The sequence below is a fragment of the Mesoplodon densirostris genome, chromosome X, assembly GCF_025265405.1.
Source record: "Mesoplodon densirostris isolate mMesDen1 chromosome X, mMesDen1 primary haplotype, whole genome shotgun sequence".
NCBI lineage: Eukaryota > Metazoa > Chordata > Mammalia > Artiodactyla > Ziphiidae > Mesoplodon > Mesoplodon densirostris.
The window spans coordinates 7,010,571-7,036,319 of NC_082681.1; the positions used below are offsets into that span (position 1 = coordinate 7,010,571).

General features: G+C 43.6%; 1 protein-coding gene across 1 annotated transcript in view; it reads right to left on the reverse strand.

The window, feature by feature from the left end:
• Positions 1 to 25,749, reverse strand: part of AFF2 (ALF transcription elongation factor 2) — a 504,061-nt gene that overhangs the window by 147,232 nt on the left and 331,080 nt on the right. Inside the window, exons 5-7 of the mRNA XM_060086669.1 lie at positions 20,020 to 20,106; positions 15,467 to 15,503; positions 14,920 to 14,953 (exon numbers count right to left, since the gene is read on the reverse strand). Of these exons, the coding sequence (XP_059942652.1) occupies positions 14,920 to 14,953; positions 15,467 to 15,503; positions 20,020 to 20,106 (158 nt within the window). The remainder of the gene's footprint in view (positions 1 to 14,919; positions 14,954 to 15,466; positions 15,504 to 20,019; positions 20,107 to 25,749) is intronic.

The following is a 25,749-nucleotide window of genomic DNA, read 5'->3' on the forward strand; positions in this document are numbered from 1 at the left end:
TAATTAATATTAATGATGAACACACTCTATAAACCATGGACGCCAATTTTTAAAACATATTTTTACCTTTTTATGCTATACAAGTAAGCATCACTTTGCACAATAGATTTGTTTCTGGATAGTGCATGTAAATTGATGTTTTGAAAATCAAATCATATTGTGAATGCATGGCGTGAGCTTACTATTTAGAGGAAATCTGCGGTGAATCATTTTCAAAGTGAAGGATTCTTTTTTAAGGGTGAAAAATTACCTTTTTATCTGTTTGGAAATATATGAGAGAATTTTTGTGACAGGTTTGTTTCAAGTGGAAAAACATCTCTATATGGCTTTTCTTCTTCTCTCCCACATAAAATTGTGAGTTCCAATCATTCAGTGATAGCCATCATGTGGCCAAACTACACTGGGAAGGAGTGGGCATGTGGATGTGCATTTTCTCAGTGTTTTCATTATGAGAGACCATCATGATTAGTCTGCTTTGTCCCTTCCTTTTTTTTGCAAAGGAGGAGCTATTTAAATGCTATTTATGAGAAACACTGCTTTGAAACCTTTGTACACGTGCACCATTCACATTATTGGAATTAAACTAAGAAAATAGTTTTATACCATAGGTTCAAATGGGGGAAATTATCTGATGACTTTAAACTGGACATGGTTTGACATGCTCTGGTGTGCATAACGAACTGTCTCATCATAGCTCATCAAACTTCTTCTTACATGGAATTAAAGACAACAGATCTAAACTGAACCATGACTTTAAAAGACAAGTTAGTTTAGTTTAGATCTAAAAGTTTTAGCAAGAGTAATAGAGGGATATATTCTAAGGAATAACTCCTAATATTGTATAATTTTGGAACAGGGCTTCTAGGAATTTAACATAAAACTTTATGCAAAAGAATGGTCTTCGGAAGCCCTGTTCTTCCACAGAGGTGGTCTCTTAACCAGGATAATTCAGGCTATCCAGAGAAAAGATCACTTTCCAGAACATGGAAATTCATTTACTTGTACTGATATATTTATTTTACCTACAGTTTCATGTTCTTATAATAATAGTGGTGCCAGTAGAAAATACAAGTGGTGTCAGATTCTAAATTAGGTGACAGATTGGAAAGATTTCATTGAACCTCCTTTGACCGTATTTTATACTTAATTTATGTCACATTGAGAATCAATTTGCTAAAGACAGTTTTTTGCTCAGAGTTGTTATCTTCTAAAACTGTTTTAGACCTTCACTTAATATACGACTTAACTAAATCCCTGATAGTATACTTTTCCTAGCAAGGCAAGAAGAAAGATTAGTCTGTTGGGCCTGAAAGAGATATTTTTAAAAAACACACACACACAAATATTTTTACACAGTGCATGTCTACTTTATGGAGATACTTTCTTAACCCAGTGCTAAGGAGTGAGGGAAATAGCACCTCAGTGGATTATTTTTCATACTTCAGTCAGCAATGTGTTTACTAAGTCACTGTTACAACTACGTGCTGATATATTTTGATATACAGTATGTTCTACAATAGTGTGTCTTCTGAGATTTCATTCTTATTTTTAAAACCTATTTAAATGTTATTTTACCATCCCTCCCAGCAAAAACAAGCTTATTTCTCAAGGGATTCAGAGTCAAACCTGATCATAATTAAAGGCAGAGTCTGAAATGTCTTTTTAGACCAAGGAAACAGAAGCAGGTTTGCAGCATCAGGAATGATTTGCCCAGGCAAGGGAACAGAGTGTTTGTTTCACAGAATGGCAGGGTCTAGTCCATGAAATTTTATTCACGTTTTTTTGTTATTCAGACACATCCCCTTATGCATGCAAAAAATGGGAATTTAGAAAAGGATTCTGTGCTACTTGATTAGAAAACTGCCAACGTGCTTGTTATAATATTTCAGAAATAGTTATTCATACAGATGTGAACCAAGCAATCCACAATTATGACTCCACAATTATGAAATTACCCCAGTGATGATTTTACCAAAGGTGAGAGGCTATCCAGGGAATCAGGGGCAGAGAACGTCTTTGGTCAAGTTCTGGTCCTCTGTTATCTCTGAGGAGGTATTGCCATTTCCCAAGACAATGGAGTCCGGGTGGATTCCAGGACTGGCCATTTCACGGGTAGGCAGGAAGGCTGCGGTTCAGGGCTCTCTGACCAGAGCCAGCCCGACACAGAGCCCACCATTACTGGCTGCAAGAACTTAGTTTCCATTCATGAACCTCAGTTTCTTTTGTGTAAAATGTGTAAGAGTGGTGCCAGCATCTAATTGGGTTGTGAATATTCAATTAGCTAGTGGACATAAAACACTCAGCATAGTACCTGGACTTCATAAGTTCTAGCTTTGATTTTTAAAAGTAATCACAGAATTAAAAGCACAAGTGTGGCTGTGATAAGATGCTGTGATGAGCTCCCAAGAAGAAGAAAGTGCCTAGTACTCAAAGTGCATGCATTTAAGACATATCTGCCATTCTTCATTTTTATCCTCGGGTCCTGGGGTAGCTGGGTCAACAGAGGAAAGACTCAAGGTAGTCCAGGTTTGCTCATTCTGGAGACATCTTCCTCCAACTGGGAGCCTCTGGGATAAGTCAGGGAAGGGAGGGAAAGGTTCCCCAAGTGACTGAAGATTGGAATGTAGTGCAAATGTCACTGATTCAGAGCACTGAGTGACAACGACAGTACTACCCCTAAGCATAATGAAGAACAACAGTTAACGTGTATTGAGAGCTTCCTAGATATCAAGCACTGCGAGAGGCACTTCAATCATTTAGTCCTACCATGCAGGTGCTATTACCATCCCCATTTTACAGATGAGGAAACTGAGTGACAGAGAGGTTAACTAACTTGGCCAAGGTCACATGACTCAAAGATGGAGAAGGTGGAATTTGAACCCAGGCAACATGGCTCTGGAGCCTGTCCACTTCAATCTCTACATTCCATGGCTTTCCATGACTAAACTACTCACACATGCACGTGCACACACTCAAGCATTTTTATTTCTTCTTATGATACTACCTTTTCAATATGGATTGAGGAATCTAAGAATAAAAGATCTCAAAAATGTTATTATTGGGCCTCCCTGGTGGCGCAGTGGTTGAGAGTCCGCCTGCCGATGCAGGGGACACGGGTTCGTGCCCCGATCCCGGAGGATCCCACATGCCGCGGAGCGGCTGGGCCCGCGAGCCATGGCCGCGGGGCCTGTGTGTCCGGAGCCTGTGCTCCGCAACGGGAGAGGCCACAGCAGTGAGAGGCCCGCGTACAGCAAAAAAAAAAAAAAAAAAAAAAAAAAAAAAAAAAAAAAAAAAAATGTTATTATTGGGCTTCCCTGGTGGTGCAGTGGTTGAGAGTCTGCTTGCCGATGCAGGGGACACGGGTTCGTGCCCCGGTCTGGGAAGATCCCATATGCCGCGGAGCGGCTGGGCCCGTGAGCCATGGCCAATGGGCCTGCGTGTCCGGAGCCTGAGCTCTGCAATGGGAGAGGCCACAACAGTGAGAGGCCCACATACCACACAAAAAAAAATGTTATTATTTGGCTTCCCTGGTGGCGCAGTGGTTAAGAATCTGCTTGCCAATGCCAGGGACATGGGTTCGAACCCTGGTCCGGGAAGATCCCACATGCTGCGGAGCGGCTAGGCCCATGAGCCATGGCCGCTGAGCCTGAGCATCCGGAGCCTGTGCTCCACAACGAGAGAGGCCACAACAGTGAGAGGCCCACATACCGATATACATATACATGGTGAAATAATTACCATAGCCAAGCTAGTAAGAGGGCTTCCTTGCTGGCACAGTGGTTAATAATCCACCTGCCAATGCAGGGGACACGGGTTCGAGCACTGGTCCGGGAAGATCCCACATGCCGCAGAGCCACTAAGCTCATCTGCCACAACTACTGAGCCTGTGCTCTAGAGCCTGTGAGCCACAACTACTGAAGCCCATGTTCCGCAAGAAGAGAAGCCACCATCATGAGAAGCCTGCGCACCACAATGAAGAGTAGCCCCTGCTCACCGTAACCAGAGAAAAGCTTGCGCACAGCAACAAAGACCCAATGCAGCCAAAATAAATAAACAAAATAAACATTTTAAAAAATGCTATTATTATTAATTCAGAATAACCGACACCTTCTGGATCCTTATTTTACTACGTATCATTCACTCGATAACGATTTCTGGTTATCTACTGTGTAGCAGGTCCTGTACTAGTTGCTAAGGAAACACAGGCGAATCCATACCACACTTCTCCCTAAGGAGCTCTCAGATTTGTGAACCTATTATGTCAGTAGAGCCAAAGGTGCTACCTGAGGTTCTAGAACCCTCTGGAGTATAATACTGGTGGTATTTGTTGGGCTTTCCCAAGCATTCCTTGGGTTTGGAGGAATATCGCAATTTGGTCATCACTGTCCCAGTCTCCTCGGCACACAGACTGACCAAAGCAGACTGAAGAGACCCTCAAGTGACACGAGAGGCAAGCTCCCCTCAGGTCCTCAGGCAGAGCTGCCCCTCTGTGCAGGCTGAGCGTTCCTGTTGCTCCGCATCCCTCCCTCCTATAAGTACCTGATATTGTCCAACTGGTTTAATATTTGCTCTCTGTTGCATGGGAAAGAGTCTGCCAGCTTTCTCAGAGTGAGATCATCACTTCTGGTGTGAAACTGCTCCTTTCAGAGAGTTACAGAGGTATTTTTTAATGTGCTGCCTAAGAAACACACATTCCAATCCTGTTGCAGCATGTCAAAAAACAAAACAAAAAAAAGCCCAATCAAATTTTTAAAAATCCTGGAACCACAGGCATAGCTCACAACTAATTATAAAGCCAGACTCACCATGAACTGCTGTCTTGAGAGAGAAATACAAAAGGAAGGAAGGATGGAGAATCCCTGGAATTTCAAATGCCTCAATCCCTCATCTTTTTCAGAGGTGAGATGCCCTCTATTGCTTGGTTCCTATTGCCCCGGCTTTAGGAGCATGAATATGACTTCCAGCTCTTTATGCCACTGGGCAAATCAGTGGCTGCCTGCCCTCTCGATCTGCAAGCCTGACGTGTGCCTGCTCTGCATTTCCCTCCTGAGCAGAACCTGGGCCCAGCAATCTGTGGTTTCAAAGTGGCTGCCATTTGGACCATGGGTCACTGAGGTTTGTCTGGGAAGGACCCCCAGAAGTATCTTCTCTGAGTGTCTTTACATCTTTTCTGTCTCTTGGCTTCCTGCCACCCTGAATATCACAGCTCTCTCTGAATACTATAAATTGAGCTGAAGTTGATTTAAATTTCATGCAGAAAACCACTTTGCTTCAAACCACAACCATTTTTTTATGTTTAAAAAATCCATCAAGATATAATCTTTTAGCACCGCCCCCCAAAACACACACACACACACACACATACAAACTCTTTCTAGCAGACAGAAAGGCGGATTATTTTAATCAAGAGGCTGTCACTGAAATTGTAAGCAACGTATCTTCAAAGTTCATGGCAGCGGTGAACTTTTAGATTTCTCAGTGAGTGTCAGGATCTAATTTTCAAGGTGTGCTTACCACAGTAGCAACCTGGAATTTTAATCCCGTTGTAAAGGTCAAGACAGGTCACTGGCTTCAGGTCCTCTTCAACCTCAGAGTAAGAGAGACAGCTCCCCCCCCAAAAGCATGAAGATAAAGGGTGGACCTAACCCCCAAATTCCATTCTCTAAGACAGTGAGATTGTAAAACATATTTGATTTTTTTTAACTGTTCAAATTCTTCTGCAAATGCTCAAACTATCACTGAATCAAATAGTGATCCCTTGTGGGTGGGTAGATGGGTAGGAGAATGGACTCACTCTTCTCAACACGGTGGAACATCCAGAAGCATGCTGGGGATGTCTAATCTAAGCAGGAGAGGAGTGGCCCCCATAGCAACTGGCTTTCATTCCACTGATCTCGGCATTGGGAGTTGATCCTTTGATTCAAACCACATCGACACAACACTTGTGAGAAGTAATGGCAGATACTAGCAAAAAGAGCACTTAACTGGGAGTCAAGAAGTGGAACTGAGCCTTGCAACAGTGAGTTGTGTGAGCCTGGGGCCCACGCTTAAGCCACCTGAGCACGACTTTCCTCACTGCTAACATGGGGAGAGAACAATGCAAATGATGGATGTCCAAGCCCATTCAGGAGCCCATCCGATGGCGGCACATTTCACAACAGAGTCTGAGCGATAGCGCTTCTCCATGTTATATCTGTTGAAACAAAGGCTCAGAAAACGCCAGGTGACTTCATCAAGTCACACAGCAGGAAGTGAGGGAGCTGGGATTGGAGCCACCTGGCAGCTGAGGTCCCTCCCCTCTCCTGGCTCCCAGAACTGAGTCAAGCCTGAATGTAATGAAGATAACGCTCACTGTGGAAATGGAAAACGTCATAGAACTAGAAGAGGATTATCTGTCTCTGTACTTAATTCATAATTGTTCAGTTGAAACTTTATAGGGGTGTGGCAGATAAGGTATCAGAAAGAAAAGTTCAAGTTTTGTAATCCAAGAATCCTAGAGTGAAAGTCCGTCTCCTTCCATAACTGGCTGTGTAATCCTGAGCCACTCATTGAAAGGCTCTGAGATGCCATTTCCTTCTCCATAAGACCAGTTTCATCCTACAGAGGGGTTGTGAGGATGGCAGGTGAGGAAATGAGTGAAGCAGAGCAAAGGCACAGTGCAGAGAACTCCAGGCAGGCCCGGTTCCTGCATCATCAGTGGCATTGGCTGTCCGGCCATGGGTGTTTGGGGTATTTGCTAGGTGCCCTCTCTGAGCCTTTCAGAGGACAATCCTGGGACTGGTGATGATGAGGACATCCCGCCTCAGAGATGCTACGAGGATGAAACAGCTAATGCTTGTGAAATGTTTGCCCCTGTGCCTGGCCCCCAGACGGTCCCTGTAAGTGGTGACTGTAATGACCCAGGCACATAGCTCACATGCAGTTAGTCTGCTACCCTTCTGTCTCTACTACATGATATATGAAAATGACTTTGGAGAGATATAGAATGACCCTCTCAATTTCTAGATATACTAGACAATTTCTAGATACTATAAGCATTAGGTACTTTTTTGGATTTTTCTCTTGAAAATCTAGAAATATCCCACAGAGTTATAACATTGAGCTATCTATCTGGGAGTTTTAAAAAGTGGGCAACTTATGCAGAAATGAGGTCACTCCTGAAATTAGGCAGTGGTGGTGGCAGAATTGTAAGTTGGTGGCTCGGTAAATCATGACCTTCTATGCCCTCTTCCCCCTCATCGCTCTCTCGGGCACCCTGGAAACTTTGCCAAGGACCAAGTAGTGTATTACAGGTTGTACTTGGATGCCAAGATCTCACAGGGTAGCAAAGAAAAACAGTTTTGTTCCTTTGGGTTTTAGAAGGCATACTCCAACCCCACCCTGCTCCATCCCAATATAGGCAGCATATTTGAAGATGTCAACCAAATAGCTTTGAGACCTTTTCCTTTCCTGGTCCTCATATTACAGTGGACAGATGAACCACAAAGAAAGGCATCTGTCAAATTTTTCAACTGACTTTACTACTGTAATCGTGCAAGCATCTGCCATGTTCTACCAACACTGCTCCCCACTCATCAGCAAAATGGAAGGGCTTTTCGCAGCTCTGAGAAGGTATCAAGAGCAGACCATTTAAACACAACGTTCCCAATAACGTAACTGGGGCAAAGTATCTGGCTATTTGTGAAATGCTTGATAGGATGGAAAAGCAGAATGAATAGCTCAGAAGCTAAGTGGTGAATATTCCTTCTCATCTATTCCAGGTTCAGTTGGGTGGGTTTTTTTGGGGGGAGGTGTTTGTTTCTTTTTAATTTCTAGGAATGATCCATGGGGCTTTCTGCACTGCTGCTATATTTTCTTCATCTGGGCCTGGAAGACTTGTCAGGGCTCTGATTGATGAGTTCTGGCCCTGCAGCCATCTAGGGAACATGGGGACAAGGCAGCACGTTCTGATGGAAGTGCAGAGTCCTCGCTTCCAGGCCCAGCTCCGCCACTCCCTAGCTGGGGGACTTTGGTAAATATCTTCCCCCCCCACAAGCCTGGCTTCTTTGCACCTGGCTATCTAACAGGATTGCTGCGACACTCACATGAGGCTAATACATTGTGTGAAAGTGCTATAAGATTATAAGTTGCTGGGCACATGAAAAGTAGCCCTGGTCATAGCATTATAGAATCTAGTGACTGAAAAAAGAGTGTGCATCTCATTAGATCAGATGCGTTAGAGGGGTCTGATATTCTGGGAGACAGAGGATGTGCACGCATGTGTGTGTCTGATCAAAACATTATGCTCAATTATACAGCTGGAATTATTTTTACTTTGGTCTCTTGCTTATTAACTTCAGCAACTTCCACCAGCATTATTTGCTTCAGTACCATTTACTGTTCAAAATCTCGAGGAGAACTTAGAAATAAGGCCACTGGTTGATAACGTTGGGAATAATTTTTAAAAATTATTCTGCCATGAGGATATATCAATAAAATAAAGCAACTTTCCAATAATATAAAGCAATTTCCACATTGGTAAGCATGAAAAGTAATGGACAAACCTGTCCTAAAAACAGACCCAAATACCAGTTCTCTTCTTTTTACTTTAATATGGCAAAATGGAGATTTCTGGATGCTGCTCCCATCACAGGCCACCAAACTCACCCTCAAGGGGATTTTGAGGGGTGGTAAAGTCCCTTACAGGCTTGGATCTTTGCACCTCACCAAAGGAAGCATCTTACAGGCATGGTTACACCATCTGGCTGCAGGCCCTGAGCTGAGGCTGGATCAGTGGCTGCCTACAGAGTACCTATCAGTGCCCATCAGCGCGTGCTGTGTACGAGAGGCCTGACTCAAGACAGTGTTCAGATCCAATCCTTTCCCTGATCAAAACCAAAATGACAGGGACCGTTTGGGCCTCCCCTGGGGTCAGTCTACTTTGGTCTGATACCAGGGCAAGATCACACCTGAATTCAAATTGGGAAGGCCCTCTCCAAACGGCCCATGGGATGGCTTTAAGGCGGGTTAAGAGCATGTGCTCTGGAGTCTATCCGGCTGTGGTTTTGTTACTGTGGCCCTTTGGGTGACTCACTCAGTATCTCTGAGTTTTGGTTTCTGCTGCTGTAGAATATAATACGGCTGACTCCTTTGGGCCTGTAAAGAAAGAAAGCGCCTGGCACGCCATAGGCACTCAGTAGTTATGAGTTAGTTGAGGTATTGGCGTTATCCGTGCAAGTCTAATCCTCAGTAACCTGTGAGTTCCCTGAGGGGAGGATGTGCAGTGTTCCACCCTGAGGTACCACCCTGCCTCGCTCAGAGATATATACACAGTAGGGGCTCAACCCCTTTCTGCTGAAAGGAATGAAATCGTGAATGAATGAATATAAACATGGATGCAAATCAGGTAGAAAAGAGGAGATACTTGACTTTTCCCTGAGAGAAAGGGAGAGAGATGTTTGTTTCTAATTACAGACGTGTCTCATAATCCACCTGAAACATACAAATCTTGGGCACATGAACAAAGACACAAAAATCAAACCTTATCTTTCAAGATTTATGCTCCCTGAGCACAAACGCTATGTTTGCAGCTTTTGTAATGAAAGCGAAAATCCAAAGCTCCCGTCAAAGGAGGCCCAGTTTTCAGTCTTGGTGCCCGTCAAGCACCAGCAGCTTCAGTGCTTCTTGACACGAACATTCTAAATGCCAATATTGCTTGTTGTCACATTAGCCAATATACAGTCCTCAAAATAAAATCCTCTTGATGTCTGATTACTCTTCTTAAGGACCTCATGCTGATTCATTTCAAACTGTGAATTACCTTTAATTCACAGCTTGAACAGGCTGCCAAATTTTGTTTTCTCTGCTCCCAGGTGGCTGTCCCTGATGCAGTGGAGAACTTCCAAAAATATATTAAGTCCTTAGGAAAAGTTGGCAAGCTCTATGATGCAGGGCATACAAGACAGGTTAAAAGCAAGAGTTGGCATACGTCTCAGTTTGAAAGCCGGAATGGCTGCAACCAGTGACAGTCACCAAGATTCTCAGTTTATTGGGAGAGTTTAGTTTGGCTTTTGTAAGCCTCAAACTGATTAGTAGTATTTCTGAGTTCCAAGTACCAAATCATGTATTCTGATTAAGAATTAATCTGATTATGAAAATAACAGTCATTTTTTCCCCTGCCTCATTACACAGTTACTTTGCTACGGAAAGTGTGTAGCAGACCAGACATCTACTTAGGAAAGAATATATGAAATTGCTAGAGGTGGGAGTTCTTTCTCAAATCTCAAATCAGATTCTCAAAGCAAATATTTTCAATGATGAAAATTTTGGTAGAAAGATAGTCAGGATTTTCATGAATGTGTTTTTCGTTTCTTGGGGTTTTTTGGTAAAAAAAATTGTTTCAAAATTCGTCTAAGAAATGATGTAACGCTTGTTACTCGTCATAGCAAACCAGAAAACATTCTCATACTCTTTCTATTCCCTGTGGTAATGAAATCTTCATATCACATCAATACAAGTTTAGAGATAATGATCTTTCAGTTAAATCAAGCAATTTTGACCAGGTTTTGAATCATCTAAAACAGAGAGGTATAATTTCTTGTGGGACTGCTTCCCATCAACTTCAGTTCTTCAAGTCTATTTGAAGGCTGTGCCCCGAACCCATCAGATACCGTGAGAAGGGACAGCCCGGTGGGAAAAGAGAGGGCTTTGTGCATTCAAGCTTTCCCATGAAGAGCAGTGTAACTGACTCGGCCCTTCTGTGTACTCATAGCCAACATGTCCATTCGAGATAAACAGTCAATTTGTCCTCCCACTGGACTGTGTATACTTCATAAGGAGGGACAATATTCTAGCTCTGCTTTTCTCATCTGTAAAATGGGAATAATTTTGAGCCCCTCCAGGGTGGCTGCTAAGTATAATGGGGTGATGTATATGAGTACCTGGCACGGGACCTGGCACCTAGCCTTGCGCACGACCCAACAGCACAATGATTATTGTCACAGGTGTCTGCCATTACTGTGAGAGTATAATGTCCTTTCCTCCTAACTAGTGCTACATTCAAGCATTTGTCCGTGTGGCATGACTACCTGTCGCCCACAGGTAAACTGGCCACAACTAGACTGTCTTTGTCAGGCCTTTTGTCAACTCTCTGGGTCCACGGCTGTGATGGTTTCAGACCCGCACCTAATACCGTAGGTGGAGGAACGGGTATTATGGCAAGGAAAGAACAGCCTATAGCTACATCTGCCTTTATGTTGAGCTTTTATGGAAATTATCCAGGAATTTTCAACAGCATGCCCTAAAACACAGGAGCTACTTGATTAAAAGGGGGTCTGGATGATTTCTAGCCGGACAGAGTCTAAATGCAAACAGCCGAGGATGACAAAGGAACTGCATATCTGGAACTGCCATTTTCTCAATTGTCCTCACAAAACTAGCTAGGACTAGCTAGCAAGGACTGACTCGATGGAAACCCTTGAGCTCATGGTTGCTGTCTGAAAATGCTTCTCAGGAAGCATCTGATCTGTCCCTATTCAGGAAAGCTCATAAAAGACCAACAGAGTCATGTATTTTGGTAAAGCCACTGTATTGACAAGTAATGGACAAGATGTCATAACCAGCTAGATGAAGCCATCCGACCCAATGAGGAAAATCCAAGTTCTTTGGATTTAGTTTCTGTTTTCTCCTCCATTGTTCCTTAATGATTTCATGAAGAAACTAGAAGGTAACCCAATGTCTGGGGTGTCCATTCAATCCCTGAATCTTCCAATTGAAATAAATGGGTGCTTTAGAGGCAGAACGAACATGATATTACTGTACAAATACACAACTGCACAGCATGAGAAATACAACTTGACCTTCGACAGCCCATGCCCCACTCTCTTTTTGGGGAGAGAGACCTTTTTTTTTTTTTTTTTTTTTGCGGTACGCAGGCCTCTCACTGTTGTGGCCTCTCCCGCTGCGGAGCACAGGCTCCGGACACGCAGGCTCAGCAGCCATGGCTCACGGGCCCAGCCGCTGCGCGGCATGTGGGATCTTCCCGGACCGGGGCATGAACCCGTGTCCCCTGCATCGGCAGGCGGACCCTCAACCACTGCGCCACCAGGGAAGCCCAGAGAGAGACCTTTTTTGAAGGAGGCTTGAAACTCCATTGCATTTAGAAGACCTGGGTAAGGCCTGTTCCAAGACTATAATACAACTCAGACTCATGCAGGCTGAGGGAAACAACATGTGCCAGGTCTTCTTTCCTCCAGAAATTATTAAGGGTTAAAGTCAAATGCACTTTGACCTTGAGTTTAATTACTAAAGAGTATAGCTATTTACATTTTAATTGTGACAAGTGTTTGCATATATACCTGTATGCGTATACAATCTGCTCATTACTTTGCTTCATTTCCCTCAAGGGACTCTATCTCTATACTCTGAAATAAAAATAAATTCCCCCATGATTTAAACTCACACCCTCTGAATCCTAGGTCAGTGCTTTCCCCCAATACCATCACTGTCATGGAGCAGAGGCTCAAGCCCAGATCTTGAAATTCCCGCAGTCCCATGCTCTGGCCTCCCGGGCAGTCAGCTGGAGCAGGTAGGATGTCACCATTTAGATGGACACCCCATAAAAAGCACTGTGTGTCAATGGAGTATATGCTGAGCGAGAAAAGCTCCCATTCTCCAAAGGTCAGTGATCCTGCTGAGCCAGGAGCACAGAGCCTGGCTGGTTCCCAGCTTGCACTCAGGGACTCCTGCACCAGTGTTTTTCAGACCTGGTGCCTGGGCGTGCAGTTCTTATAAACAATCCAGGCCCAAATGGAAGATCTGCATTTTGTTATCCAGGGAAACGAGGCCAAGATGAGGCAAACAAATAAAGTGGCCCAGTAATTAAGGGATTCTGATTTACAAGACTCCCGTCTCTCTCTACTGCAGTGAGGGTTAGGAGCTTGCCCAGGACATTCAAAAGCATTGGAAGGGTGTCTCTCCTGCAGCAGGGCTGACTTGGGGCTGCTTCCCACCAAGCTCTAGCCACCAGCAGTCTGTCTACACTCAGGATGTTCTTAGTTGCCTAGAGGATTGCCCTGCCAGATGGAAAATCCTAGAAGCTGACTTAAAAAGCACACCATAGTGAAATATGCGAGAATGACTGGAATGGCTAAGCTGATAATAATTTGGAAGCTAAAAGTAAAAATAATTATTATAACTCTGACCTGCCCTGTGTTAAACCTATACCCTACCACAAGAAGGGAATTTATTCCAGCTGAAGTCTGATGAACAATGCCTGGACTTTGGATCAGGCAGCTAAAAAGAGAGCAGTTCACTCATAAAACAGACTCAGTATCTTCCAGGTTTACGGATGCCTCCTATAGAGAACCTCAGTCCTACTGAATGCACTATATACCCTGTGCTATGAAGTGCTGTTCTCTAGAAATGCAGCCTCTAGCTATAAACCACAATTGACAAGTTTATTTCTGTTAGTTACAAACTATTGAAATATTGCATTTTACGGTCTATATGGAAATCAGCATATTTCACAGCAGGAGCCTGATACTCTTGCTTTAGGAGATCATTTTGCAATGGAAAAATATTTTTATGTGTTTTCATATTTGGAAACCTGCACTGATTTCCTGAATGCTCAACTGTGTGTGTGTATGTGTGTGAAGTTTACTGGCTTAGTAATAAGAGTGGGGCAAGTTAGGAGTGGAGGTAAGGAGAATAAGGTCTATTGTTACTAGGGTAACAAGGCGGAGGGCAATTCAAAATGATTCCTGGAAAAGGTGAAATGAACAATATCAAAGATGATTTTGCTTTCCACGTTTCCATATAATTTGGTCCTTAAATCAAGGTTATAGTTTTATTTTCCTCTTGTCTCTTTTTTTTTTCCTCGATTCTTTAAATGGAGGATTCTTGGCTGTTGAAATGGAACCTTGAATTAGAAGGCACAGATTAGGCCAGAAAACCAAATAAAAGGTCTGGTGATGGGGTCAGGGCTTTGGGGGCTTTGCCACTAAACAGAACCAAGAATGTGGAAATACCATTGACTTTCCCAGAGCCTCGGTCTCTTTGGGAGTCATTCCCAGTTGTTTTATGCAATTATTCGTGATCTTCCAAAAGGTGAGCAATTCACTTCAAGTGTGCCATGAGGCCACTCGAATGTCATAAATTATTTCATTTTGAAAAATTTCAAGTATGTGACTATTACTCACACAGAAAAGTCAGCTTCCATTTTCTATTATTAAGAATGAAAGAAGTTGTGAGAGAACTACTCCCTTGATACTCTCTTGGACAAATGGCTATTACAAAATCTACAACGGTTAATCTGAGGAAATTGGTTTCTCCATACCCCTCCTTCAGTGAACATTAATAAAAAAGGAAGAGAGTGAGGAGTGAATTGCAGGGCCCTGGCTTCTGAACTTCAACCTAGTGTCACGTAATCACTTATTCCACCTCTTTCTGGGTGCTCTTATCTTTAATATACAGTCAACAAATGACCTGCAAACAGCAAGGTCCCGGGCTGACTGGCCAGAGCAATCCATCCAACCTCTCATGTCCGAGCACGGCTGCTTAGGCGGGTCCTTTCTCCATACTAATTGGTGGTGGCTGAATATTACATATAACGATGTCTGTGGCTGAAGTTACACAATGCTCCAACAACTACTCAAGAATCACAGTTGTTTTGGTGTCCCAGGTATTGACCCAGCCTGTATCTTCTACACCATTAGAGAGCCTAGTGGTGATTCACTCATTTTGACTGTAACTTGCCTATCGTGGGAAATCTCATTCTCCCCTCTAACCACACCCCATGTTATCATGAGGCAAGATTCCTGTTTTCAAGGAGCAGGAGAGAGAACAAGATTCGCTCAGCACTGAAGCACCTTTTCCTTGCGAAATGCCCCCAAAGAAGTGTGTTTCAGAAACCTGAGTACTTACGACTTGAACGGTACTCACTTTGTAGAAGCTCTGCTGGTCGGGTCGCTCCACTCTGAAAAGAAAATGCACAGACATTTACCATCCATGTTTTCTACTGTCAAATGATCTTTCTGAATGAAACGGGTCTTGAACATGCAGCCCTTCCAGTTATACTCGTTCACAGAATCCTGCCATGAATAACAGATGGGAGAAAAAAGAAACCAATTGGATGCATCACAATGTGACTTTTTATTATTGTTGTTATTCTGTTTTCATGACATTAGGTAGGAAGGAGAAGGAAGTGGGGGAGGAGAGGAGATGCTTGGATCAAGAAGGATTTTTTCAGGGCCTCCCTGGTGGCGCAGTGGTTGAGAGTCCGCCTGCCGATGCAGGGGATACGGGTTCGTGCCCCGATCTGGGAGGATCCCATATGCCGTGGAGCGGCTGGGCCCGTGAGCCATGGCCGCTGGGCCTGCGCATCCGGAGCCTGTGCTCCGCAACGGGAGAGGCCACGACAGTGAGAGGCCCGCATACCGCAAAAAAAAAAAAAAAAAAAAAAAAAGAAGGATTTTTTCAAAACACCTACTTTGTAAGGCGAATCCTGGGGTCAGATGCTGGGATTCCTATAAGGAAGAACACATACAATACAAACATTAGTTAAATGATACAAGAGAAACAAAAGATCTATTTGTTATTGCTGAAGATATAACTTGACTAGTGTTGGCCAATGGGAAACCACTGTTAAGAATTCCATTAATTAGGCTACTGTCTGCAGCTCTGTTTGAAGGATAAACATTTGCCAGCCAAACCAGCTACAACACGGCCATAATTGCCATTTTATCAGAATTACACGTAAGACTGGTACCTATCTGGAAATGTGTGCAACATGGGAACAAATGACCCATATGTGAGAGATTCAAGTGTATAATTTGTCACTTAGCTAGGCAATGACACCCCTGTGGAAGTAAAGGGGACTCGGTTCAAACAAACAAGCAACTGTGATTTTTGTAGAAGTGTAAATAACACGGTAATTAATAGATTTGCTCAGTTCTATTTTATAGAAACAACTCCAATTTTCTACCTTGATGGTGACACATATGCAATAGATGTATCTTATTTTCACAAGAGACATGCTCTTAAAACTTCATCACAAATTTGGTGAAGTACAGGAAGCAATTTGAACTATGCAAGTGGAACAAATTATCTAAAGGGATTTAAATTTTATTTGAAAGTCACCCTCAAGACAATTCATTCAGTGTTTTGAGAAATCCGGATTTGAACACATCAGGCTCTCTGGGAGTGTGGACACCTGTGTGGATCCTGACACAACTTGCAGGCAGAAGCTCTGCCTTGATGTACAGGGCATGCACAGCTCCTCGCAGATGGAGGAGAAAACTTCAATGGCAAAGCAAGTGTTCCAAAACTGGAGACAATGAATTCAAGTAAATACAAGAATTCATTATATCAAGAACATATATATATATATATATATATATATATATATATATACACACACACACACACACACACACACACACATACACACACACATACACACACACATGTATGTATAACTGAATCACTTTGCTATACACCTGAAACTAACACAACATTGTAAATCAACTACAGTTCAATAAAAAAAATTTGAAAAAGAAGAATTAGTTATATCAATCTGCTGCAAGTAATCTACTCTTTAAGGCTAATCTTGCCACCGTATGGAATAAAAATAACATCACAGCATAATTTATCTTTAAGAGAAGTTAAGCAAGAACAATGATGCTGTGTTTGAATCAAAAGTGAACTTTCCAATCGATTTAGCATGATTCTGTTGCCCAAGAGACTTATCTTCTGTCATGATTACTACTCCAGAAGACGACCATAAACTCCACAAGAGATGGAAAAGGCCTCTCAACTAAAGGGCTGTCACCAAGCCCACGCAGTTTGCTGCTCAAAGCCTTCTTCCCCTCGCTGCTAGACAACTGACTTTTGACATTAGACCCTAACAAGCTTGGCCATTTGATTCCCACCCGTTAGCAAATCACAGATGGTGAGAAAGTGGAAACACTTCTAGAGGCACAGCCACTAGGAAAATTGAGACGTGAAAACCGACAGCACAGGGTGCCAAAGAAAATGACACAGCAAAGTCAGAACTTAAAAAGCACAAGAGTCTATGGCCATTCAATAGAGAGGCAAGCATTCCTAGCCATCTCAATAGCTCCCGAGGACACAATTACAGCATGGTATAATATTACAGCACTCTACAATAACTGATACTCACAATAATGTCTAAGTGATCAAGAAAGGCTAAAGCATGTTCAGGATAATTTTTATAGGAAGTCAGGAAAATATTAATTATATTTCAAAATGATTCCTATTACATGATTCCTATGGCAGGATAACCTTTGGCTATCCAAGAATTTCAATTATCCAGATCACCTCATTTTCCCAAGTGCCAAATAAATGAGGAGTTAACCATTTGCAGGTCCTTAATGATATACCAATATTTCTACTTGTTATTATTTTAAAGAGATTGCATTACAATTGTATAGGGCAAGTTTGGGCTTGTATACCTGGGGTGCTGGCCCTCTCCGCCATGCAAGCTCTCTCGTGAATGGAAGAAACGGATGCTTTCTGAGAGGGTGGTGTCACCTAGTCCTGGTGCAAGCACTGAGGAAAGGGCCAGCACCCCAGGTACATGTATTCGCTGGAGACACCCACATTTTGGAAGATGGAATTTGAACTGGAGCATCTGCAAATCGGTGTGACAAAACATCACCAGAACACCTGGATCTGAAGACTGGTTCACTCGTTTATTAGCTGAGTGATTCTGAGCATATTACTTGACTCTGCACCTTAGTTTCCTCCTCTGTAAGTTAGGGATAGTCAAATTACCGACCTCTTGGAGTGGTAGTGAGGATTCAATTATTTACTATGTATTAAGTGCTTAGAACCTGGCGAGGCACATGGAAGCATTATATGCATTGTTAATATTATTGTTATTTAAAATGTACTTTTCTTTCAAACCAACATTTTGGCAGGAATCAAGCAAAACAAAAGAGTGGGTGGGTAGCCATCCTGGTTTCACCATTTTATCCCACTTGCTTCTACCTTTATCATGTGGCTGATGGTAGCACAGATAATTGGCAGAAAATGCAAATCAGGCCTGATTCCAAATTGTGCACTTACTACAAAAGCCGATTTCAACAACCAGTTCTATTGTAAACACTTGCAAATATCAAAATTGCGACTTGCACGAATTGTCTCCGAAATTGGAGAACACAGCTAAAAGCACTGCAATCGCTGTACAAGTGCTGGATTCAGTGCCCAAAACAGATGAATTGATCCCTTGGCTGAGATGCCAGGGAGAAGGATACCAAGCCCAGGGATGTCTGACAAGGGAGAGTGGGGCTCCAGGAAGGAAGGACACAGCCCATGACAGGGACAGAGGGGGTGGCTGCTCATAGTTCTGACCCCTTTCAAAGGTGGGAAGGGATAATTAAACACAGTTTAGGCCAGTGTTACTCTCAAAACGATGACTCTGAAAACTAAAGGATGTGATTGGGTTTCTCTTACAAATAAAGTCCAAACTCCTTGGCTGGCATTCAAGGCCGTTCCCAGAGATGCACTTATTTGCCTGGGGTTTGTGTCTCTCTGCTCCCCATCACACAAACCAGGATCCAGCCACTCGAGACCGTAATAGTCTACATCCCTCATATCCATCTGGGTGCCTTTGCCACCCTGTTCTGCATGGAGTGTTCTTCTCTGGTGCCCTTCTCCACCTGTCAAAGTTGTAAGCAGCCTCCAGATGCTGCCACCTCTGAGCACTTCGTCAATGCCCCCAGGGAGTGTTAGATCCTTCTTGGGCCTTTTATTCTCTATGAAGACATGTGCTACATTGTTCTGTCGTTTTGTGTTTTTCTTCATCCCTAATTTTAAGACTATCATATGTCCTCAGTAAGTAGTTTTTGAATAAATGGACGAATGGGTGGACGGATGGATGGATGGGTGGATGGATGGGTGGATGGATGGGTGGATGGATGGGTGGATGGATGGGTGAGTGGATGGATGGGTGGATAGATGGATGGATGGATGGATGGATGGATGGATGGGTGGATGGATGGGTGGATGGATGGATGGATGAATGGATGGATGGATGGGTAGATGGATGGATGGATGGATGGATGGATGGATGGATGGATGAGTAGGTGGGTGGATGAATGGATGGATGGGTGGATGAATGGATGGATGGGTGGATGAATGGGTGGATGGATGGATGGATGGATGGGTGGATGGATGGATGGATGGATGGATGGATGGGTGGATGGATGGATGGATGGATGAATGGATGGATGGATGGGTGGATGGATGGATGGATGGATGGATGGATGGATGGATGAGTAGATGGGTGGATGAATGGATGGATGGGTGGATGAATGGGTGGATGGATGGATGGATGGATGGGTGGATGGATAGGTGGATGGATGGGTGGATGGGTGGATGGATGGTTAATTGGATGGAAGGAAGGAAGAAAAGAAGGAAGACATTATTTTTTTCTTTTAAAGTGTGTTATTAGAATATCCATGTTTACTCAGGCATTTTAAAAAACTGATGGTGAGAAACAATTCTTACTGAGAGCAAGTGAGGAAAAAAATTATATGAAACAGTTGATTAGAACTGTAAGAGAAAAAGTTCTGTCAATATGGCGTGTTGGAGTGTGAAGATCTGCCTGCTTGTGAACGAGGACTACAAGTGATACACAAAAGGGAAAACTGATTCATTAGACTGAAGAGTACAGGGTTTTTTAATTAAAAACAATCTTGGATGTTGTTCCACCATCTACTGGATCTTTCTTAAGGGATGAGTTCACTTCTCTCTCCAGTCCACGAGCTCTGGGCACAGTAGCTTGGCCAGTGGCGGTGCTCTAGGCATTAGGATTCGCATGCCAGAGTCTGGTGGACATTCTCTTAAAGATTCTCTTTCAATAAAATGCTATTTGTATTAACATCCCGAGGGACATGAGAGAGTCTACATTTTATGGTGCTTAGAACACCAAGGCCATTCCTATTTTTAAGAATCCAACGGGAAGATTGGTATAACAGACATCAGATCAAGGAAAATGGAGCAAGGAAGATAACTGACCTGTCCTGGGATGGAAAATGTGCTCTGCTCAGAGTTTCCAGAAGTCTGCATGGCAGTGAGAGGAGTAGGCCAGGGATGGGTCATCTCCTGGTGAGGAAAAACAAAGCAACTTTATTTGCGGGCACTTTGAAAAATGAAACACCTTCTTGGCACTAAACATGGTAGGCCCTTTCTAAATACTTACTGACTTAATTGGCCTACTCTTTTTCAGGGGAACATTCAGTCCATTCCCCTGCTCCACACTGGTGCTTGAAGCCTATCTGCGAGACAAAGGGCCATCCCACATCCAATTGCACATTGCCGGTGGCAGTGAGCTCACTACCGCTCAAAGCAGCCTGTCCCATGTTGAGACAGCCTGATCACACTATTCTTCCTGGCTGTGAGCTAAAAGCCTCTCTCCCGGGAGTTTCTATCTCTGGATCGTATTTTGAAGCTGCACAGAACTCATCACCTCTTCTTTCGCCTGAGAAGCTGTTGGGAGACAGCAGCCATATCCCCTGGTGCTGTCTTTTCACCAGGAGGACACATTGGTGGCTTGTTCACTCATTGATCAAGAACCTTCTACTTTTCTTCTAATGCTTGAGTTCTGCGTTCTGTCAACTATCTCAGGTGATCCCAGGAGGGACTCCACATTGCCTGGGGCTCCTCTAACTCGTGGTATCCTGTTTCAGGTGTGATCTGCCAGCTCAGGGGATGGCAGCACCATCACCACCCCCGTTCTGGATGCTCTGATAGTCATTTCTCTTGATGTAGCCTAACAGTTAGTGACAAGACTGCAGCCGCGCTGTTGACACAGTGTGTTTGTGAGTTCAAGTCTTAACGTTGGAAAAGCCCCTCTGGCGCCCACTCTCTGCTATCAGCGGGGGCACCTTCTCAGGTCTTTCAAACGCTCCTTTTGAAAAGAGGTGCTGTTCAAATCTTGCTTGAGTCTTAGGGCTCGTGGCCAATGTGCTTTACCTGAAGAGTGAGGATAATTAAATCACATGCTCAACATCCCAGCCTCAGAGAGATGACAAAGTTTGTGAAGCAGGAGGGTGCCAGCCTGTGCTGGATTCATCAAACATTTTGGTATATAAATATTAAACCTAAAAATCAGTGTAATGATGGAAATGAAGGAGAGCTTGGAGGGTGGGGTGGGGGGGATCAAAGTTTATGAAAGGCCTTTTTAATGAGCCAGTTACATAATACTTTTTCCCAGTCTTTATGGGTAACATAATTAGTCATTTCAAAGGTAATATTAATAACTCTCAGGTAGCACTGAAACATGTTTTTTTTTCCCCTTCTATAATTATCCAGTTCAGAAAGAGTCTTTGATGTATGCAGAGCTGTAATGCAACGAGATACTTCACAGATTCATTCACAGTGGCACTGCTGCAGCAGAATTTGTAAGTACGGTTCAGAGGAGCCCTGACACAGATTATTCTACTTGGCGCTATTTAAAAAGAGGCTGTAAGTACATTAAAAATGCATACAAGATTTAGAGGGGATGCTTAACCTACTTAAGAGATAGACTATTTCCAAGTGTTTTCGAGTTGTGCATTTGTACGCAGTTGATAACGTTTGTGACAAATGCTACTTATGTCTTCATCAAAACTGGCCCAAAGTAACTCTATGCAACAACAGTTTAAAGCTGAATTTCCAGATACTCTGTGTCTTTAAAATACTCAATGATTTCTTTTAAATTTCATATAGTTTTTCCTGAGTAAGGCTGGTCTTCTCCAATATTAGTCCCATCATTTAAAACCGCGGTCTCCAACCCCTGGCCCGCAGACTGGTACTTGTCCGTGGCCTGTTAGGAACCGGGCCGCCCAGCAGGAGGGGAGCGGCAGGTGAGTGAGCAAAGCTTCACCTGCCGCTCCCCATCGCTCGCAGTATCACCTGAACCATCCCCCACATCCCATCCGTGGAAAAATTGTCTTCCAGGAAACCGGTCCCTGGTGCCAAAAAGTTGGGGACCACTGACTTAAAAGACACGGGTCCTATTGAGCCAGAGTCAACCAAAGGGCAGTAAGCCCCAGCCTGGGATAGGCGTACTGTCTCTTCAGCAACCAAGGAGCATGCCTCGATCAATGAGAGGCTTCATTATCCATCCCTTTCCATCACTGGCTTTTAGAGGTGTGCCTCTGGGTTTACTCAAAGGTGTTTCAGACACCTGGATGGATGAATCGCTTCTCGAAAGTGTACCTTCTCCCCCAGGCCTGCTGTATTTATTGGGCGGCAGAATGGGATGATCTTGAGTTACTGTCGGAGTGCGCTGCCCCGCTGGCCAATCCACAGGAAGCTATTGATTCGTACACTGTCACATTTTCAATGACAGCTGAGTCTCTGTATTTGAGAACGTGAGATTTCATGAAGCAGCAAGCTGGCTCCGCGGCACCACCAATGCATTTGATTAAGATAGGGAGGGGGCAGCTGAAAGGAAGATAATTTCCTGCAAGACTGTCTTCAGCAAAGAACCTGGGTGCAAGCTCTTCCACTTCTCAAAATGAGTTAGACCTGGAACGTGCACAAAGCTCACAGCGGGTTTTTGACTGTTATTCTTTTCACTCACACTTGAAAGATATTAATATGTTTTTATGTTCTTTCTACTCCCAAGATAAGAACATGCACACACCCTGATCCACCTGTACTAATCCTCTTCCTGTTCATCAGGTGGGGATGAGCACCTGCTCCAAAATGTTGCCAAGACTTTGGCAACAGGCTCCAGGGCTGAACACCTGTACTCAACACAAGCATCACTGCTCTGCTAACCCCCAAAATTACACACACACACACACACACACACACACACACACACACACGATATTGGTCTGAAACTCCTTCATCTCTGGGCTCCTTTGATCCTCCCCAAGAGAGACAAAGCAGGGATTCATCTCCCCACTGGGCAGTCGACGTAGTGGAGGCTGCAAGAGGTAGGGCCTCACACTGGCCGTAAGCGATCACTGGGGATCGGGTCCACGGTGCACACTCATTCCACGACACTAGATGTGTCCCCCCTTCGTGAGGCTGACTAATGTGTTTTGTGGAGAAAGGACCAAGTTAGCAATGCTGTTTTATTTTGCAGTATTTCACAAGCAATAGAGCATTCGACACAATTTCTGACAATGGGGCAGATGCTTACACTCCTGTGATCTGAAGACTCCCTAAGTCAAACCCAGAAAAATCAGAAAAGGCCCTTTTCCACCAGCGATTATTTTCCAAGCATATCCTCCAGGACTAGGACTTGAGCAAAGCCAAAAGAACCTGTGGGCAGCCCTGCTTTGCCCAACTGAGAAACAGAAATGGGGTGCCCCACATGCTGAGGGGCAGAACACAGTCTGAATTCCAGATTCTGCTGATCTCAAATGCATCCCATACTCATCGAACACAGAGCTGGCTGTTATTTCAAGTATCTAGTATGTTGTCCCAAGCCTTGTCTTATTCACCTGTCTCCAGTGCCTAGTCCGTCATAACTGGCTAATATGAGATATTATCATTAGTTTCTGAAGTTTCTATGTGTGAATTATCATATTATGAATAAGAATAATATCAAGATTTACCAACTGATTACAGTCTGTCAGGAACTTAGTCAGGCACTCTTGGACTTTCTGTACCACAAACTAAAGAGGCAGGGATTAGCATCATACTTGTTGGACAGATGAGGAAACAGGTACAAAGAGGTGAAGTCCCTTTGATGGATTCCCTGCATTTTGTTCTACTAACTTGTACTATTATGTACCAGTCACCAGGATCCAGAAAGCATAAAAAGTCAAGTTCCTTCCAGTGAAGAGCTCGCTCTGCTTGACACACTAAGGTGTCAGGGAGGAGTTCTCTGTGTGAGGCGTTGGGAAAGGCTTCATGGTGAAGGCAAGGGGAGCAGTGTCTGTGCATGTACGTGTGTGTCTGTGTGTGTCTGTGTGTGAATAATAATAATAATAATGGCTCACGTTTTATTGAGCCCCCTGGTTGAAACAAATGCTTTCAGAAACATGTCATTCAATCAATAACTTAAGAACAAACATATAGAATGTCTGCATATCAAAATTGCAGGTGACACTAAACTGTGAGCATTCAAAACTCAGAAAGATCTTGCAAAACTGGCCTGAAGCCAATAAGATGAATTTTAACAGAGGTAAATGAAAACTGCAATTATATTCTACAAACCAAGTGTGAAATTGCAAAATGAGAAAGACCACCTGACTTAGCTGTAATTCATGGGCTACAAACCCAAAGATTTTAGTTGACCCCTAAGTAAATTTGAGGGATTTGGCAGCCAAAAGAACCAATGTCAGCTCAGGTGATATTTAGGTAAGCATGATGCCCAGAATGTGGAAGGCAACAGTTGGCTGTACAATAACAGTACATTGAATGAGACAGACCACATCTGAGACAGAGTGTGCCACCTGGATGCCCCATTTCAGCAGGGGCACTGGAATCTCTTAAAAGGGACGGTTACCACAACATTTATAAATGCCCTTTAAGAGAACGGGGAAAGTTTAGTCTATGGAAAAGGGAGGCTCAGGGAAGGTCTGAGAGGTGCATTCAGATACCCGAAGGGTTGTCACACGGAAGAGATTTGGGACCTGCTTTGTAGACCAAGAGGTTAGGACTAGCCCTATGGGTAGATGCTATTAGGGAACCAATTTTAGCTCAAACTAAGAAAGAATTTCCAGTTGTGTGAGCTTTCTAACCACAGAGCCTACTGCTTTAGAAGGCAGTGAGTGGCCCATATCTAAAAGGCGAGATAGCCCCTGGCTAGGGTACTGGGAAAGGTATTCCTAGAAAGGCAGGGGTAGGGGTGGGGTAGTGGACCAAATGCACTGCCTTACACAATCATGTGATTATATTCTTTATCTCTGTAAAGTCAGTGATATTGATGAGAAGATGCAAAACTGAAAATGGAGCAGTGGGTTTTTTTACGTGACATATAAACATGGCTGACCAAACTGGTTAAGGAAATTGATCCTGTTCTCAGGGACGGTGGGGAAGTGCTGGGCACGAGGGGAGCCTGCTGTCTCACAGTGAGGTGGCTAACAGCCCAATTTGTCTGATTGTTTGCTCAGCTCTTGGGAAGTCCAACAACAGAGGAACCATAGACTTTCCTGGGTTTGATCACTAACACTCCTCCCAAACCTCTCTAGCGGTCTCAAAACCCTGTATCATTTAATTGAATGAATATTCTTCTGTTTGGAATGCTCTTAAGACAGTCTCCCGAGCTTGTATCTCTGATTTCTATGAAAGTGCTGATAGGGAAGAAGAATAAAATCAACTGTTACATTAGACAAGACTTCCCAACAATGAGCCAACACAAAATGCAATCCACCAGGAAAACAAACAAACAAAAAAGTCTAAATATTTTAAAAGTTTCTAACAGCAAGTTATGATTTCACTGACGTGGTGTAAAACCCTGGCATTATTCCTTCAAATAAATAAATGACTGCTTTATTCAAAACTCTTTAGTGTTGGCAGTTGTTTCAGGGAATCTGGAAATTTTCTCCATTGGCCCCTGGACTGTACACACAAAAAGTCCAGCTCACACTGGCTGCCTTTTTCCTGGCAGCCCCCCAAACCAGGGTTCCACTAAAAAAGAGCCTAATTCTAATTTAGAATCGGGGAGCACAGAGATCAGTGACCCCGCAGCTTCAGCATGTGCTCATTCAATCTATTCATCTTCTTGCCATGGCCAGATGCAATCAATTCCACTTCATCCACTGAATGTAATGGGATGTGGATGGCCATATGCAGGACCTA